Source organism: Blennius ocellaris (assembly GCF_963422515.1).
Source record: "Blennius ocellaris genome assembly, chromosome: 17".
Taxonomy (NCBI): Eukaryota; Metazoa; Chordata; class Actinopteri; order Blenniiformes; family Blenniidae; genus Blennius; species Blennius ocellaris.
Window position 1 is genome coordinate 18,508,369 of NC_137666.1, and position 19,252 is coordinate 18,527,620.

The following is a 19,252-nucleotide window of genomic DNA, read 5'->3' on the forward strand; positions in this document are numbered from 1 at the left end:
TTTAAAACTGCTCTATGTAAAAAGACATAGGGTTTCTTTTAAACATCAGTCACCTCATCAGCATGATGGTGGAAGGGCTTCTTCAACTCAGACCAAAACCAGAGATACGTTTATTTATTGAAGTGTATGGAATAATTATATGGCCATCTAACCTTGTTGATAAGTTATTTTAACTGATATATTATCCTGTCAAGACATTTGCCATGTGGAGTCTCGTCCTTGCTGAATCCCTCATGTGAAAAAGAGCTGAGCGAAAACTCTCCAGCTCAGGAGAATCAGGCCTACGAGCAGCACCAATTCAGTAATATATCAACAGATTTGAACGCCAGAAGAGGGTGTAGTCCAGATTTAAAAGTACATTTAAATCAAAGGGTTTACATTTCTCTGGATGGTTAAAATTTTCGACACATTTTGGAAAGAAATCATGATTTAAACTTAAAAAAAAATAAATAAGAAAAACTCACTAAACCTAACATCATTAGAAAGTATTTCTAGATATGAGTGTCAAATTAAAGACTTTGAGATTTGAGGTCTCACCAGATGTTTCAGCTCTTTCTGTTGATTGATTCCAACGTATGATCGCTGAATTATAATGGAAAAGAAGCATTAGACAGTTTAGCAAACGTGAGGCAAAGCATGTGTGGTGTTAAAGTTGGGGGGTCAGTGTGGTTCAAGCTGTCATCATCCAACACTATGACACCCATGTGGTATTTATGATTAATAACGTATCAATTTCCTCCAATTTGAGTAGTTCTCAGATAGGGCATGAATTAACTGTGAAAAGTCACTAAAACAATAGATTCGTCCCTACCTTGAAGAGACAGATTTTCCACAACCACCCACAGGCGTGTTTCTATAATATGATGTGCGTTTGTTTTGTTTTTTATTTTTGTGTACTACACAAGGAAAATCTATGATAATGTAAAAAGGACCCTTTTGACTGTTTTTACTTCAGTTGAATATTTATTTTGTAATAAAACTGATATGGTTGCCAGCTTGTCTCTTGAGATTTAATTCAATACCAACAGAATACTGTCATTGAAAGAATTTCTTTCCATATTGTTCTCCTCTCCAGAAATTGATTATGAGTAATAATGAATAAACGGAAAGTGTGCAGTCGCTCTGTCTCACAATAACAACAATCATAGAACATGTCATTCAGTTGAAATAAAGCGAGACGTGCCGCTGTGAGAAACGAGCGCCCTTCGGTCGTCATCCGGGATAAGACACGCGTTTCCCTGGCAACGATCAAACCGCAGGGGTAAGATCCCTCTGCGTGGTTTTGCAGGATCTGCATCCTGAAATCCCTAAAACACGACCTATACAAGAAAAGGCGAGCTACAAGCTCATATTCGCTAAAATTCAATTTTAAAATCTTAAAAATTCAAATATATTCAAAAGGTGCCCGTACGGTTTGCGATTTTCTTTTAATTACTTTGGAACATTTTGATGCTTTTCTACGGAATCCCAGAAGGGACATGTAAACCCTAGCTATAGCAGATACTTAGTATTTGTTCTCTGAACTAAATAATCATCGGTTTCAAGAAGCGTCGACTTATTTTTCTGTCTTCTGTCTCATTTCTACAATTTATCAATGATTAAATATTTAAAATATGATTCCGAGTTTTTGAGCTTGCCTGTCAGGCCACACGGAGGGAAAAACCGCACAATCGATTGATATCAACGCGTAGCTAACGTTAGCTCCACGCCAACTCGTCGAAACTACGGAATTACAACACATTTAATGCCGTTCTGAACGGCCATCACGCTCTCAAACGAACAGCATCTTGGTAAGATTATAATCTCAATACAAATAAACTAAAATGTGCCCCATAGATGTTGTTTGAAGACCCTGTTGTCGAGCTAAAGCTAGGGAATGTAGCGTCACCGAGCTTGTCGAGCTAACACGGAAACATGGATTAAACAACACCATTGATACTCAGCGGAGAATATTGTACTCGGTGTTTTTTTATTCAACTGCAGCGCAGTTGTTTCACCCAGTGAGATAAAAATGTATGGCTGTGATCGTAAACAGTGAGCCTGTGTTGAAAGCTGCGCACGTAAACAACCAGCTAGCGTGTTTTTAGCCCGCGAGCTCACGTCTCGTGACACACAGATGCTTTTAATTATGATACATGTTTTTATTGAACCGGATTTGAGATTATATTTGCGTACCAATGTGGTTTTATGTCCGAGTTGTAAGAAACATTAGTTGTCATTGACCTCCTTTGGTCTCCGTGCAAATGTCAGCAGAGATTTGATCGTGAACGGAATCACTGTGTCTTCAAAACAACAAATGAACAACAACTATAAGAAGTTACATCCACTGTCGTGGGGGAAAAAAAACACCAGTTATTGCTCCTATGAAGGCCGAGCTTTGTCTCTGTGATGATAACCTTTAACCTTTATTTTTCTTTTTTCTGTAGAAAGGCCCATCATGAGCAGCTTTAACCATCCAGGCCAACTCAGGAGCCTGTTCAGCAGAGTTCCACACCTGGGGATGTCCAAACAGGACCTGGAGAGAGATTCAGGCTTCTCAGGTTAGATCCTTTGGATTACAATGCTCAACAGTCATTTGTGACTGATCGACGTGTTGTTGGCTGTGTGTTTTGTTGTGATTGTTCCCTTACATTTTCCCTCAAATTGTTTAAATGTATTTATTTCACCTTTATTTTACCAGGGAGGTCAATTGAGAATCAGTTGTCATTTTCCGTTGTAAAGGAGATCTTTTTCAAAGCAGATCTGTAGATTATGTTCAGCATAATCGAAGGTCAGGAAGAGTGTCATTTCAACCAGACGTTGTTTGGTTTATTGTGTAAAGGAGGATTTGTTTCATAAAGAAAAGCAATATGGGATTTGACCTCCGTGAGCAGCACATTTATGTGGTTTTCAAACGTTAGTGTACTGTCGAGCCAGATAACAAGATACTTGTAGCTTTCAACGTATCCAATGTGGCATATTTCTGTTGAAAAACCATGCACTTTGTTTTATTTTGTGTTTAAAGCTAAATGGAGACTAGAAGAAGCTGGTTGGATGCAATGGAAGCTGAATTAATACCCAGAGAAACCAGTTAGCGATTGTGTGGTGCACCCTTTGTCGGATTATACAACAGGAATGGTCTCAGAACTAAGTGAGCCAAATTGTGACTGTCTGTCCCTCTACCAGTGAGAAACATGAGAATGGTGGCCACTGGTTTTGTTGAAAGTACTCATTTAATGTCTCTGAATTGCACTAATTAAATCAACCTGCAACCCTAACCCTTTCATCATTTTTAGTTTAAAAAAAATCAATTTATCAACAGAGTTATTAAAGCATTAAAATGATTAAATATCAGTCGTTAATGCTGCATGTGACCCACTGAACAGCTTAAGAAGCCGAATTACCATTATTGGCTATTAAAAGTAATATATTAAATATTGAAAATGCTTGAAACTTTTTAATTACAGGTTATTAGCATTAAAATGTGCCTGTATCAGCAGACGTCAGGCAGACAGGGTAGAAAGGTGAGAATAACGTTGAGTGTAAACGTAGATAATGCTCATCTCTTCATGAATACGTTAACCTTTAATCACACATGATGTGAAACTCCGACCTGGATCGGGTTTGACGATCGGAGATATTTTTTCTCCATTTGTTACTACAGCCTTTTGTTCTGCCATCGAACTTGTTTTCTAAAAAATAATGAGCTCGTCCCTCATGTGCTCCTCAGATACCAGCTCCGGATACCTCAGTGCGGTCGACCTGACCGACTCTGAGGATGCGGGACGGAGCGGCTCGATGATCGGACAGGATCCGGCCGGTCAGCCGGTGGCTGTGATGGGAGGCTCGTACCCGGGACTCTCTCCGATGATCATCATGAACAACTTTGTCCTCAAGCAGGTAAAGCTCGGCAGCGCCGTTCAGACTTCAGGTGTCGCGACGGGGAAGCAGGAGGAGTTTGAAATGCCCGCCTTGAACTAAGATGGTATAACATCAGATGTGTTGTTGCTTCCCAGCCGTCCTCCGTGGTTCCAGCGGACAAGCAGTGGGGTTTTCCTTCTCCCTTGGAAGTGATGCCCCAGTCCCAGGTGGTTCTCCTTCAGCCGATGGCCTCCAGTGGAAATGGCAGCTCTCTTAAAAGTGGCTCAGAGAATCTGCGACCATCAAAAGGTTACATGCCCATCCTCAAGTCGTACCCCAAGATCGCCCCTCACCCGGTGGACACGCCCAGCAAGAGGTCGGGGTCCTCCAGGGTGAGGTCGAGCTCGTCGAGGAGGCACCACCACAGCCACAGGCCGTACAACCCCCCGAACCCGGCGCCCTCGCCGCAGACGACGGCCACGCCCGCCCCCTGCTTCGAGGCGCCGACGAGCCAAGCACAAGGCGGCGAGATCATCGCGCTTCAGCTGGACGACAAGTCCCTGTTCGAGTCCATGTTCTCCGACGAGCTCAGGACTGCGGCGGACGGCGGCGGGATGCACGGCGACGAGGAGGCGGACACCGAGTCGCTGCACAGCTCCAAACAGAAGCGCTTCAGCAACACCTACAACATCCTCAACAAGTCGGGCCTGCTGGGCATCACCATGCGCACCAAGCAGCTGATCAAGGAGAACAAGCGCACACAGGGCCTCCTGCAGCAGCTCCAGGTGCAGACGGCTCTGCTGCTGGAGGCCCTGAGCAGCGGCAACCCGCGGCTGTGGACTGAGCTGCAGCTCTCGCTGCAGGACAGCAAGAAGGAACCGTGGGGGGGCAAGGCGCCGAGCGTGCTCGCCTAGAATCGGTTCCGGAATCCGTCGCGAAGCGATAGAGCAAAACTTAGAAATAGTTCAACTGTACGCTCTCACGCTCCGATCAGGGGCTCGTATGTGTGAATCTCTTATCTTCAGGAAAGCGGGAAAGATTTCAAACTGCCGCTTTGTCGTGAAGCTGAAGCACAGAAGGCATGCTTACATTTCAAACCCTCGCCTATAATGAAACGATCCTCCGCCGTCGCAGAAAGAGCAAGTGCCGCTTTGAGCAGGGCAGCGGCTCCTGGACACAGAAACACACGCCTTACAGCGCAGACGACGTTTAAATGTTGAATGTTAAAAGCTGTAGAGAAAATCCAAGCTTAATTATCTTGTTTCCAGATCAAATTCAAACGCCCGATGGACACGTTTCCATTGTGCATGTTTTGTCTTTTCCGTATTTTTTGGCCTTTTATGTTTGTTTTTGGGGTTTTTTGCCAGACGCCGTCTGTATCAACGAGCTTGTTGTCATTTTATCCCGTCCGGTGACGCGTGACCTTCGTGCAAAACCATTTCAACTGTCAGTGTTATTTATTCATTAAAACCGCTCCAACCAAGTCTCAAGCTGTGCGAATAACGTAGACAAACCAGGATTGCTGAGGATCTTCTGCCTGCGAGGACAAAGTAGGACTTAGTGAAAGTGTAGCAAGTGAAGTGCCGTAGCCTTACGACTCGTCTCGCCTTCGCACTTGTTTCTGCCGTATCCGTTCCCATTGTAGTTCCTCAATGTGGTGTGGCGTTTTGACATTTTAAACTGCAGCTAAATGTTTTAATTTAGTGTCATTTTACTGATTCTTGCACAGATTACTGACTACAAAAAGAAAACCCTTCTTTTTTGTTTGTTTTGAACGTGACGTGACTGTAAGAAGTTAAGTCGGGATGCCCGTGCCTTTGGAGTATGTACTGTACATGTTTGCACTTCGTATCGACGCTTGAGCAGCTTAGACTTTGTATATCTTCATGAGCTTAATGTGGAAGGAAGTTGAATGTATTTCAGGGTTTCCAAAGAAATGATGTTATTCTTAAAAGTAATAAGACGTGTGCATTTTTTTGTTTTGTTTGGATTTTAACTTTCCTTCTATTTATTTAAACAAAGGAATTGTTCGTGTGGCAATATTTTCTAATTATTAGATTTGGAGAACGAGGATGTTTGTGCTTTCTTTTTATTTCCCGTCACGTCTCCTTTGCTCACAATCATTTCAGGCCTTTCTCGCCCTCAGAACGTGTTATTAAAGACATAAAGCAACAGATCTGTGTGAGTCGAATACTTTTATTGGTATAACAGGAATAGACAAAAATATCTCTAAAAAGTATATTCATCAGAACCCAAGACGTCTTTAATGTTCAGTAGCCGCAGCAGAACTGGTGAGGAGTCCTTCATATAAGCATGTAAGACACAACTTTATGGCACATTGTGAATAATACCCTGGATTATAATATGGTGGTCGTCACGTTTCCCCTCACCCATTCATCACTTTGCCTGTCGGGAGTCACTTGAGTTGGAGTAGAAAATGTCAGTCCTCAGATCTGGCAGTTTGCGCCGTGGGCACAATCCTTTCTCCCCGTCTGGTAGCCCTTAACTCCGAAGTGAGTTATCGATATAAGAACAAGCCAAAGTTTCCTGAAGGTCACACACTGTGGCATCCCGTGAGGAAGTGTGGAATAACAATGCACTTGAATAAATATGGGGGCGCGGCGGCGCGGCGCAGGCTTCTGCCCAATGATACCAACGCACAGCCAAGCTGAGAAGCTGCTTTAGAACAGTGATGGGAGAGAAACTGCATGGAAGAAAAACCCCAAAACTCTTAATATTACCTCTTAAAAACCTACTGTAAGGATACACTTATTATACTATGCTCTTATTTCACATTACTTGAGCAGATCAGCCATTACACTGTGACCACTGAGGTGAATAACACCTTATTATTTATATGAAGCAGAAAGTGATGATTAAAGTGTAAAGATTTAAAGCAGGGGTGTCAAACATGAGGCCCGTAGGTCAAAAGAATGGACCAGCAAGAGGCTCTAATCTGGCCAAACAACCCGGCAAATTGTAAACATTTCAAAGAAACCAATCATTTTCGACGGAACAGCTATAATAGACGTTTTTAGACAGTTCACTGTATTTTGCACCAGAAAGTTCCATTAAAATTGGCTTTATGTTGAGATTATTGTCACTTTCTGGAGTAATTGTTTGGTTTTGTGAAAATATAAATAATTCATTGCTCTACAACACAAAGGGAAGGGGAAAAAAAAGTTTACATTTAAAGGTCATTATGGCATTATTTTACCGGTCCGACCAACTGGAGATGAAATTGTGTTTGACAGCTTTGATTAAAAGGAAAGCTTTGATGAGCGGGTTGTTCCTCGTCTGCACTGGTCAAAATCATCAGAGAAGGTTTGGCTCTGATGGGTCTTTAATGCACGGGTGATTTTCAAGTGTTTATTGAAGGATTTATACCCCCTCCCTTCCTTTCTTCTCCTGAGGAGCAAGTTTTGGACTTTTAATATAAAATTTTGGATTGTTGCCAGCTTTCCGGGTTCATAGGCAAGTTAAAAGCAATAGCAGAGGCGTTCTAGTTAGAGGAAGGGTATAAAGGTACGTCACAGGGTCCAGTGCAATGACCTTTCATAGTGCAAAAAAATAAGATCTTGAGCCCAGATGTCCGTGATGCAGCAGTGAAAAACCAGCTGTCTTATTGTGGCCAAAGCCAAACTGCGTGGGTGAACTTCTGAAGGCTGCAGAATTCATGCAAACTGAAAAGTGAGAAGCCGACATTCGGCTGAAGAGAAAAGAAAAAAAAAAATGCAGCAGAGACGATTTCAGCTGATTTCAGCCCATGAAATCAAAGTTGACAGACGTTGCAAGTTGCTTACATTTCCTATTTCAAGCACCTGAAAGCATCTTAAAAAAAAAATCAAATATCAAGTGAATATGTTTAAGTAATATATTGAATGAAATGTCAACTTTCTTTTGGATGTACTCATCCCTCTTTGCACTAAAACAGAAGAGAGATGGTAAAGTGTCTTTGTTTATAGGTTTTTAATTCTATTGCTTGACTGGTTTAGGCTGTTTGTGGCTCCTGAGCTCACATGACGGGTTTCAAACTTCTGTTTTGAGAGAAGAAGTCAGTTGTGTATGATTTTATAAACCCTGCAAATGTCCTAACTGTTCCACTTGGTTGGTTATTATGGCTTATTTCAGCTTGTTATGTTGTCCTAAAAACTCAAATCATTCCTTTTTTTAATGGTTCTCTTCAACAACAACAAAAATGCAGGAAGAAAATCCAGCATCCTGTCAGAAATGTCCGCTCACCTGTTTTTTTTTTTTTTGCAGATCCATCTAGTGAAGTTCATGTCTTAGTAATACTCAGCAAGTGGTTGTAATGTTATGGCTGATCTGTGTATATGGCTCCTGTCCTTAAGAGGAATGTGCACTAACAGCGAGCTACTTCCTGGAATGTCTTTAAGATAAAGCGTCCAATGAAACCCAACAAACACTTTCTCTACGACGTGCTGCTTGTTGGCGTGACGGAGGGTCGATGCGTCGGTATGTGTGTCGACCGCTCAGTCCTGTTTCGGGGGATCGGGGTCGTCGGAGCTCGTCTCCACCGTCTGGACGGGCAGGACGAGGCCGAGGAGCCAGCTCGTGCCGAACACATCCTTGAGATTGGCCCTCCACGGGCTGCAGCTCTCCACCAGCTGGCCCCTCTGCATCTGACACCAGGTCTGACCCCGGGCCACCAGCAGCACCTGCTGGCAGCAGAACCCGGCGCACACCAGGCCGATGCCCAGCCACACGTACAGCATCAGCACCAGGAACAGCTGCAGGCCGGAGATGGACCCTGTGAGGAAGGCGGAGAGGAAGAAGAGGTCAGCGGGTGAGAGAGAGACAGAGAAATGTTGTTGACGGCTGAATTATGTGCGTTTTGTCATCTCAACGAAACATCTTAACATGTCTCGACTTGATATCACATGTCAGGTGGCGCCGTCGGAACGTATCAGTCAGGGAAAAACATCCTTCGCTACTAAATTGTCAGTTAAAAAGGAGCAATTTCATAAACGTCAGTGGTATGTGATCGTGAAAGATGGTGACTGGGAAATGAAAGACGCTCAGTAAAAGTCTCTCAGCGGTCTAAACCTACAGTAGCCTCGCTAAGAACGGTCCAGTGTCCTCTGACCCAGCCGTAACTGTTCGCTTTGTCAAATAGAAGTCTAACCCAACCTTTAAAGCCGATGCTGTCAGCCTGACTGACACTGGGAGTTGGTTCTACGTGAGAGGAGCCCGAGAGCTGAGAGCTCCGCTTCCCCTTCTACTTTTAGAAACCCGAGGAACCTTCCAGGACGCCGGCACCCCGAGAACCAAGGGTTCTTCAGGGAGTTGACGTGGGACTAAAGACCTCTTTGACCGGGGACGCTCACCCGTGAAGAAGTACCCGGTGGAGAGGGGGAGGAGGGTGAGGAAGGTCAGCGGGTTCTCGAAGGAGATGGAGTACTCCACCGTGAGGAAGGCCACGCCCAGGACCAGAGAGTACAGACACGTGCAGGAGGTGTAGATGCAGAACATGATGAAGTAGCGCATGTTCCGGTTCCCGATGCAGTTGCCGGTGAAGAAGCAGTGGTGGTCCCTCTTCAGGATCACCTTCTTGCACAGTTTGCAGAAGTGGCGGCCGTTCAGCAGGTAGTGGGCGTCCACCTTGTCGGAGCAGTGCGGCGAGCACACCGGGACCGCGGTCTCGTTGGCACTTTCGGCGGGATACCGAATCGTCATGACGTAATTCCCCAAGGCGTTGAACATCAGGAAGAGAAACAGAGCGGTGTGGAGGGCGGTGGAGCCCTGCAGCGACGGGTCCGGGTTCGGGAAAATGGTCGGCAGGAAGAAGCCAAAGTGCAGAATGAAGGTGACGACTGTGGCCGTGAAGAAGTAGGCCGGCGCCACGGCGTTGAGGAGCCTCAGCTTTAACATCCGGGTGAACATGTCTGCGCAAAGAGGTGGAAACACACAGTGAAGGAGCTCCAGTACGTCACAACACACCTCATCACTGACGTGTCGCTTTCACACAACAACCGAAGAAAACACACTGCGCTTCAATAATTAAATGTGATCAGTGGTTATTAAAGTGTGGATCTGAGATGTTTAGAATGTTTTTCATACAAAACAATCACAAGCAATGGAAACGTGGACGGTAAAACAATTTGGGAGTGCATTGGAGAGAAATTGATACGACATTTCAAGAGGAAGTGTAACAGTTGCAAACTAGACGTATTAAAAAAGATATAACATTTCGCAAATGAGCAAGAGCATTTATATTTGACTGTACAGTGGAAGGAGAAAAGCAGCCATGCATGACTCAGATCTCCACTCCAGTCCTGTGTCGGGACTCTTTTGCTGGCAGTTTTATACTCAGATGAAGTCGTTCTGGTAAAGAACATTTTGGTCTTTACTAAAACGACGTCTGCTGAGACAAAGCATTGGAATAAAGGGTTCACAGTGTGTGTGTCAAACTCTGTGAGTGCAATGAAATGCACTAGAACGTGAAATGAATAATAGAAAGACTTTAAAAAAAATGCATTTATGTTTTGAAGCAACTTCTGCACAATTTATGAACATTTTGTTTTTGTACTTGCAGTTTAATGTGAATCAACGATTATATATTATTTTTGTATTTTTAAAAGGCAGACATCATTACATCGAGGTATCTGAATAACTTACTTATTAACCACATTTTGGGGACTTTAATCAAGCAATTGTTCAATAGTTTCTTGGCAGGAAATGTTGCTCAGACTACTTTACAAGTGATTGCTGAAAGACAATGACAGTAAGTCACATCTGAATCAGTTGAATAAAAATAATGAAACATATCATAATAGAACAATTAAGACTATAATACACATGTATAAAGATATTTATGACAAGTACGAGATAAAATGAGTAAATAGTAGATTAATTCAGTTAGATAGTAAAATCAGAATAAGTAGGTTAACGCCTGCAGATTAGTGGGGACAGATTACACGGAGCCTCGTGCAGAAATGTTAATAAGGAGAATAACAGTCTGCTGGAGCAAAGTGGGGTCTTGGGACTCTCGGGGCCACTGAGAATACTAAAAATACCCTGTCCTTCTGTGATCTGCTTGCCTACAGCAGAGTAAGCAGAGCAGGATGGCAGGGAAGCAGCAGCCACACAGACTTGCAGCCTGTTAGAGGGCATCTGAACAATGGATGGTCGCAGCTGAAGGCCACAGAAAGCCCCTCGCCGCACCGCATCACTACATCACTGCCCCTGCCTTCAGTCCAGCTGCTCCCACATGCACGAGCAGACGATGCCTGATGCGTCGATGTGCTGCGTCGTGGAGTCCCCACGCGCACACATCTGGTTACCTGCAGATGTGGCGGAGGAAGAAGAGGAGGAGGAGGAGGAGGAGGAAGAGGAGGGGGAGCTGTCCTTTCAGCACCGCGGAGCAGAGGAGCTCAGCAGCCGGGCAGGAGGTGTGAGTGTGAGAGCTGGTCCAGCCTCCTCTCTCTCTCGATCGCTCTCTCTCTCTCTCTCTCTCTCTCTCTCTCTCTCTCTGTCTGTCTGTCTCTCCGCCAGCAGCAAGCCGAGCTCCGTCTACCGCCCCCTGCTGGTCCGGTGCGTCTCTTCAATCTACCGCCTTCTTCCCCACTTCTGATATCAAATATATTTAATTATTAAAATGAATTCAATTTTTTTTACCATCATGTGACTTCTACGGGAGTATGATATACCCACATGAAAAAAAACTGACAGAAAAATATTTTAAAATATAATATTTGGCTATTATTATTATTATTATTATTATTATTATTATTATTATTATTATTATTATTATTATTATTATTATTACTACTACTAATAATAATAATAATAATGATAATAATTAATTTTTTGGACAGCTTATCCTGGTTGCACGGCTGAAACACATGCACTGTATTAAATTCCAATTAAAGTCACCAGTAATCTCAAATACATTCTGGATTGAGATACTCAGAGAAACTCCCCTCTCACACAACGAGAACATGTAAACTCTCAGACAAATTCCCAATCCCCAAAGCAAACCAGGATTATTCTGGCTGCGAGGCAAACATGCAAAAGCCTTGAATTTGATTATTTTATGAAATAATGAAACATTTACAAGAATACAGTATTTGTCATTTGTCTCTGATGAAAAGTCTTGTTTTTGAAATACTGTTCAAAGTCCAAAGTTTTGATATGATCCATTTGTGGTTGTTTTATAAAGATTGGAAAAGAATTTGGACAGATAAAGTTGCTGTAATATTTATGTATTTGTTATTAAAATCCCCCACAGTTTTGCTTTTGACATAAAATGTTCTAAGTTCAAATTTTGCGAGCTTTGTATAGAACTGTGTTTTAACGTGTGGGGGATCAGGGAGATGCTGTTTCCCATGATGACTCTTGCTTTTTTCTATTAATATTCAGAAAATGGTATTTCTTTACTGATCTGACATCCTGGACTTCAATCATCATCATTCTGGGGCCCATAAGTCCTTCTTCCTAGAAACGCCCCTGCCTACATGTTTGTCCATATTGTTTCTATATGCATGTTTTGTTAGTGCACCTCAATCCTTTTTCATGTTCACACACATTTCTGTCTCATTTGTTATGAAACAACAGCAACATCACTGAAATGTTGTTTTATGGAAACCTGAAGTATTTTCAAAGACAATTTTTAATCATGTCTGGGTTCCTACAAGAATATTATGTGTGATTTAATATTTTATGCATTGTTTTAGATGTGAACATTGAACATATATGGTAACTCTACTGCTTGTGTGTTTTGTTCTTTTGTATCTCAAGATGTGTAGGCATCTGCAGACGTTTAGGAGAAACAAACTACCAGTAGGTGGCAATACATCCTCAATTATTTTCTATTTGATCGCTGGCTGCTCAGTGAGATATAGAACGATTGTGACAGTATCAGGTTACAAGAAAGGTTTATTTACATATTGAACAAGACTGCTGAATACATTTCCTCCAGTGTTTCAGTCTGACTAAATATACACAATTTGTTTGTATTAGAGATACATTTAGTACAAAAACGTACTTGAAACACGACAGCTTATCTGGAAATTCCTTTTCATGAATGCAAGTATTTGTTGAGCAGAGCAATACATTTTTTCAATAAATACAATTTAACATGAAATACTACTTGGGGTACCTGGAGAGAATTTGCACATACACAGGGATAACATGCAAAGTGTCTGATCTGGACTTGAACCCACAACAGCACAACTATATAATGATAATATTGTGTTTATATATGCTGCAGTTCTGCTGTTTTCCTATACAAAACAGCATCATAGAAAACATATAGAGCTCCTGCACTGACCGATGTCTCATTTCCAATCAATGTGATTCAAACCATGTTTTTCTTTTTGTAGTTTAAATACAAAAAGAAATTTTTATTAAATTTATATTATATGAAATTTGAATTATATTTTGGACAAAAATTGTGTTTTTCTGTTATCACTTGTTATTTGATTCTAATATTTATTTATTTGATTGATTGATTGATTGATTGATTGATTGATTCAATGTAAAATAGAAATATACAATGGTATAGGTTAGCATGGCGGCTCAGTGGTTACAGCGGGAAAGTCGTGGGTTCAAACACCACATAATAATAATAATAATAATAATAATAATAGAATACAGGAAGTAAGTGAATCAGTAAAATGTATTCATAGAGTGCATTTCACAGATCTATACACAAAGTACCTTACGTCAATAAAAGCTGAAATTATATAAAAAAGAATTGAAATATGTACAAAGTATAAGTACATAGTCATGAAAAAAAGTCATAAATAAACTCACAGCAATTAAAGAATATAATACACCTTCAATTTATTCTGACTTTCTACTCATGTGATTAAAAAAAATGCTTTCGAACCGTTTTTATTCAGGTTTTCCTCTCTGTAGTGTTCTCAGTTGCTATTTGTTGACGGTCCCTCCGCGGGTCTGCTGCGGGTGTAGAACAGTCACACGGTCCCTGGGAAGGTGGGAGTTTCTCTTGTTTCTTGGTGTTGAAGGAAGAAAAAAAAAAAAAGAAAAAAAAAAACAGCATCAGCAGCATCTCCATCAGCAGCAGCCGCCCGCGACCAGGAAGCTTTGTGAGGTGAGAGAAGCCGCATTTTAAACTCTGCGCTCACTGCGGATCTGTTTGCGGACTGCAGACGGAGGTTTATGCGTCGTTTGTGGCGCAATCGTTTTCATCAAGTTGCAGATCCGGAGGAAGGTGGGTGTGCAGACTGCAGCAAACACAAGGACAGACATGGGAAAATGCCAGATTGGACAAGGAGAGACACATTTTATCAATATTAAAAAATAAAAAAAAAAGTAAATATTTCTACATGTATTATCGGAGGTGTAAAAAGTTGGCAGTGTGATTTGTTGTGGCTGCTGAGGATGAGTAGGTTTTTGGCAACGTGTCAGACTACTACACCCATAGCAGGTGCATGATGTCTCCTCACAGGGATACCTCATGTTTGTTCCTCCTACGGTGGAAAATACTGAGTGAGATTAATTTACTGTAATCGAGGGTCCCCATCATGTCTCATATGAGGAGGGGGGGTGTCTCCTCCACCACCACACAGACACAAAGCCCCCATCTGGTCATTTCACCATCTGGGCTGACCTGTTGATTCTCACTCCCATTTCACTGCACAGACACTGGCTGTTGTCGCCCCACAACGGGGTGTTATCACCGGGGTAAACTGAGGTCCCACTGAGGGGATCTGCCACACAAAGGTCATTTATATTCTGAACAAGTCCATTCAGCTTCTGTCGTTAAAGCGACAGTGTCTGTTATTGTTCCGTTTCAGATCGGTTTAATTATGACCACAATTTGCAAATGAAAACATGGTGAAACGTGTCATTAAACGGACTTTTTTTTTTCTTTAATGACTGAATGGGTTGGAAGTGTTGAGAGAAACCCAAAAATATAAAGCAAGCTTTTGTACAAAACCTTAAGCGTGAATGCAACTTTTTTTTTAAACGCTCCCAAGTTGTCTCTGTGTAAACAGTGAAAACGTTTTACTCCTTATGCACCCTACTGCCGTGGTAAATAGTTCTTCTGCACATGCTCAGTAGATGGACAATAACAACAATGTTCCGACTCGTGGTTCAACATGAAAACGTTTCTGTTTAAGTGTGTGTAAACAGACGTTTTCAAAATGTTGCCGTGAACAAACGTGAAACTTTTCTGGAACGAAAATGCAACAATGATGCGTTTCCACTTGAAACGTTGTTGTGTAAACAGGACAACAATTGCTGTAACCTGGAAACTGAATTTGCCCAAAATGAAGTCTGCTTTATCTTTTTGATAGCAAGCTTACCACATACCCAGTCTTTTAAATCCATAAATGTATCGATTATCAAGATATCAATAAGCAGAATATACATGTGGGGACGTCCTAACATCCTTTCAAGTCAGACCTGAAAAATTTTATGTTGTGTTTATATTTTAAACCAATAAACTCGGCCACCCATAATCAGAGCTGCATGACATCCCAAATGTATCATTGTGATATAATATGTGCACTTTATCACAACAGGCCGGATTAACTGTGATCAATGATGTTTCAAAGCACTGCGCTCTCATGCTCTGCAAATATGAGATGATAGAATTTTAGATTTATAAGAAAAGCGTGAATAATCATGATTAGTTGACAAAAATCAAATGAGGCATTTTCATCATGTTATCACAGGGCCGAGATGAGACGCATGCAGACCAATGACCAAAACCAACAACGTAGAGTAGAGAAATCTCAAAGCATGAACACGTCAACATCATCGACACTACAGTGACTCACTACTGCCCCCTCGTGCACAAATGTTGTAGTACTTAAATTCAGACACTGCACCTTTAAAGGAACTCTCGATCGTATTTTCAAATTAATTCTTGACTCTTTATTTGTAGTTTGCACCTAAAAGGCCTTAAGGAAGTTCAGATTTATACGTAATAAGACTTTACTAAGAAACTGTTATATAACTTCAGAGCTTCTTTTTTTGTTTTTTTAATGGTATTTTTCATGCTAGATTGTCATGATAATGTCTGGAGCAAAGTCTGACGACAATACCGCAGCTCATCAGGCCGATAATAACACAAACACGACAGTGATGATGTTGCTCATTAATTAGAGAGGATTTCTGTCATGTTTGTGCGTCCTCGTTCTTGGAGACACGTTGATAAACATCTCAGATATTCACAGCTTTATTTCAGTCACAATCCATAATTACCATAACAGTGTTACACTCTCTGGTGTTCACCAGCACCCTTTGATCTGAAAGGTCAGTTTTCAGAATAAATGTGACGCTCTCAGGAAAAAACAGAAACTACATGTGCTTTATTCCTCTATTTGATACAAGCCGGTGGAAGGTGTCCGATATTTTACATTTATGTTTTTTTTAAGTGTGTAACGGGTGTTTAAATGACCCATTTTCATCAGCTGGACACAATTTTTTTTCACTTTCTACCTTGGATAAAAGGCCTAAAATTGAATTGCTCCCTTCCCAGTGGGATGCTGGATTGTAATTTGCCGGAGTTTACCTCCTCAAGTGCTTGCCAATCAATACATTTTCTATAGGCTTTCACTTTAACCATCGACCCCACTCTGCAACAGGAAGGTTTTCTCTCAAGGAAAGGGAACAAATGGTCATCCTCACGTATCACACAGTCATTAATATTTCAGGAAACTGAGCAGAGATTGAAAGGGGAGCTTGCAGTGGTGTGTATGGTGTTTATGGTGTGTATGGTGTGTATGGTGCAGGTTGGAACAGCTGCTGAACAGACAGACGAAACCGAGAGGCGTGTTAAAGGCCATTCAAGGCGATTTAAGCACAAAACGGCTTCACGCGCACAGTTTTATTCTCTGTGTTTGTTTTATCAATGGGTGCAGGCAGGCACACATCCGGCTCCACGCAGCGATGTGATAAAAGAAATCTAATTTGAGCTGCATAAATGTCAAACGGTAGGAGACGCTCTGTTTTCCAGCTGAATTTTTGAAGAACTCAATGCTGCAGCAGGTATTTTCACATTGTGGGCGTGTGAAACCACACAACCTCTCAGGTAGCCATTTCTGGACTTGTTTACAGTACACAGACATGTCTAGAATGTGAATTGGTGTTAGCTGGGATCAGTTTTGTTATAAAAACATGATTTCAACTATATAACTCTGTATCTTAATCGCAGAAACACAACTTTATTGTAACGGGAATCCAACAGTTGTAAATTTTACACAACCCAGAGCAACAAATAAATGCTATTGAATTGAACAGAATGATTCATTATAATTTTGTCCAAAGCGAGAATGGAATCCTGTATTGAGATACACAAGCAAACCGAACCTTCTCACAATGAATCTGGAATAATGTGGACTATATTTAACGGTGTTCCAATTTATGACCATAGACTTCATAGAACTCATTTTACTCCAGGGGCTGCATGCAGTTTGTGGATTAATTTATTGGTAGTTGTTATACGTTTTTGTGCGTTTCTAAATGTTTTCTTTTTGCAAACAAAAACAAGTACAATAAAAATGTTTACATCCAATGCATTGGTGACAAAACTGGCCCATGAGCAGCTCCAATCCAGCTGCAAAACCACCTGGAAAATGGTCACAATTCAAATTGTGTAGACACAACACAACACTGAGACCCGAGCTGAGATATCGGTGCTACAGATACATCACATATACACACAGCCTGTCAATAAATCCTGTATAAATCCAGCCTGCTTTGAGCCCACAGGCCACATGTTTGACACTGTTTGACTTCAGTTCAGCAGGTTGCAGAATAGATTCCACATCTAAATCAATGCTACAATACACCCAATGGGTTTCATCCTTGTCTCGAGTAATCTGCCCATTAAAAACACTGGCGGCAGATTAAAAGTCCCCCGAGCAGCTTGGACCTGGGAAGGTCTGTTTTAAGTGGAGGATCTAAAAGATGGTTTTAAAAACCCTGAAAGCAGCGTGAATCATTTAGGAGAGGTTGAGAAATACATTTCCATCTCTCCATTTCTTTCGGTCCCCGGTGCTTTCCCCTGATAACCTGAGGGAAGAAAGTGTCGCACCGCCAAGATGACCTGCTTCACTTCATGTGGGTTCTGCTGCCGGAGGGCAGAGCACAGCGAGCCTGGAGGAGCAGGGAGCGACGGGCAGCACTGACATGTATGGCTGAGCATGTAGACCTGGTGAATCCCATTGCTTTTATTATCCTCGCGCTTTAAAATGAAGGTAAAACTTCCTCCTTAGCTTTGATGTGGTTTCAGTTTATGTTGCATTGATTATAGTCGATAACTGAGGCCATAACATTCCAGAACATTTCAGGTTAAAAAAAATGCTGGATTTTTGTTTTTAGAAAAGTTTCACGTTTCCACGGCAGCGTTTTGAAAATGATGTTCCTTTACTTGGAAACAGAAACACGGAAAACAATGTAGTTTTCATTTTGGGCCACTGGTAGGTGCTGTTGGTTGTTTTTGTAATGAAACTCGACACACATGCACGCAGAGACCAATACGCTATAAACATTAACAAGGGTAGTATGCGGACATTGGTGTGGACAGACGACCAGGCTGGTCCCGAGAGAAGGTGGACTGGGAGTCATGACACCGGAGGAAACCATTGTTGTCATTGTCCATCTGAGTGCCCGTGTGCAGAACAACTATTGACTATGGCTGTGATGTGCATACACAGTAGCATTGTTTAAAAGAAAAATTGCATTCTTCCTTGTTTACAAGGAGATGAAGCGCTTTCAAAAAGTTCCAACTGAGGACCCATTGTCAAAGAGTTAACGTAAACGGGGATTAGGCCAGATGAACTAGAAAGGTTCAAGCTTTCTTTTCATGAAAGGTGGTGGGAAGGTGACTTTATTTATCTCAGTTGACAAGATATTAACATTTTTCAATCAAGAGTCACATTTATCTCCGCAAAATTAGTCAGTATGTTTGTATTTGTGACTGTTTCAATATGTGAACATTTTCAGTTGAATGTTTTAGGGAAGGTTTTTTTTTTTGTTACACGTAGGAAAATCATTGTTTAGACGAGAGGTGTCGAGCCTAACTGGCCCACAAGAGGCTCCAATCCATTCTGCCAAACCGCCAGGAAAATTGTAAAAATTTCAGTTTTTAAGTCGTGACACAACATAAGGTGATGATGCCATGAAAGCTCGTGACCTCGTCGCTATCGAATTAGCCTCAAGGCCATGCCGTCAAAACACCCACAATGCAACAGCTGCAAGAGGAGTTTTTGTACATATTTTTCACTGGATGGGTTCATTTAAATTGGCTTCATGTTGAGATTTTAGTCATTGTTTGAAAGTAATTGTTTGGTTTTGCAAATGTCCAAACACCAGGACCAGACATTTCCATCATGTGTACTCTGCGGCACAACAAAGAAAAGTTTAAATGTAAAGGTTATTGTGGCACTATTTTATTGGTCTGGCCCACTTA

At 41.7% G+C, this 19,252-nt stretch overlaps 2 protein-coding genes across 2 annotated transcripts; one reads left to right on the forward strand and one right to left on the reverse strand.

Annotated features, from left to right (window-relative positions):
* Positions 1-1,543: 1,543 nt before the first annotated feature.
* cipca (CLOCK-interacting pacemaker a) lies at positions 1,544-6,014 on the forward strand. Its single transcript, XM_080512456.1, has 4 exons — positions 1,544-1,790; positions 2,427-2,540; positions 3,710-3,879; positions 3,996-6,014. The coding sequence occupies exons 2-4, from the start codon at positions 2,438-2,440 to the stop codon at positions 4,752-4,754; spliced, it is 1,032 nt and encodes a 343-aa protein (XP_080368582.1). The 5' UTR covers positions 1,544-1,790; positions 2,427-2,437; the 3' UTR covers positions 4,755-6,014.
* Positions 6,015-8,333: 2,319 nt separating this feature from the next.
* On the reverse strand, positions 8,334-9,744 carry zdhhc22 (zDHHC palmitoyltransferase 22; the record flags this gene model as incomplete). The annotated part of the gene is made up of 2 exons (XM_080513532.1): positions 8,334-8,611; positions 9,189-9,744. 2 exons carry the CDS (start codon positions 9,742-9,744, stop codon positions 8,334-8,336), a joined length of 834 nt encoding a protein of 277 aa, XP_080369658.1.
* Positions 9,745-19,252: the final 9,508 nt, after the last annotated feature.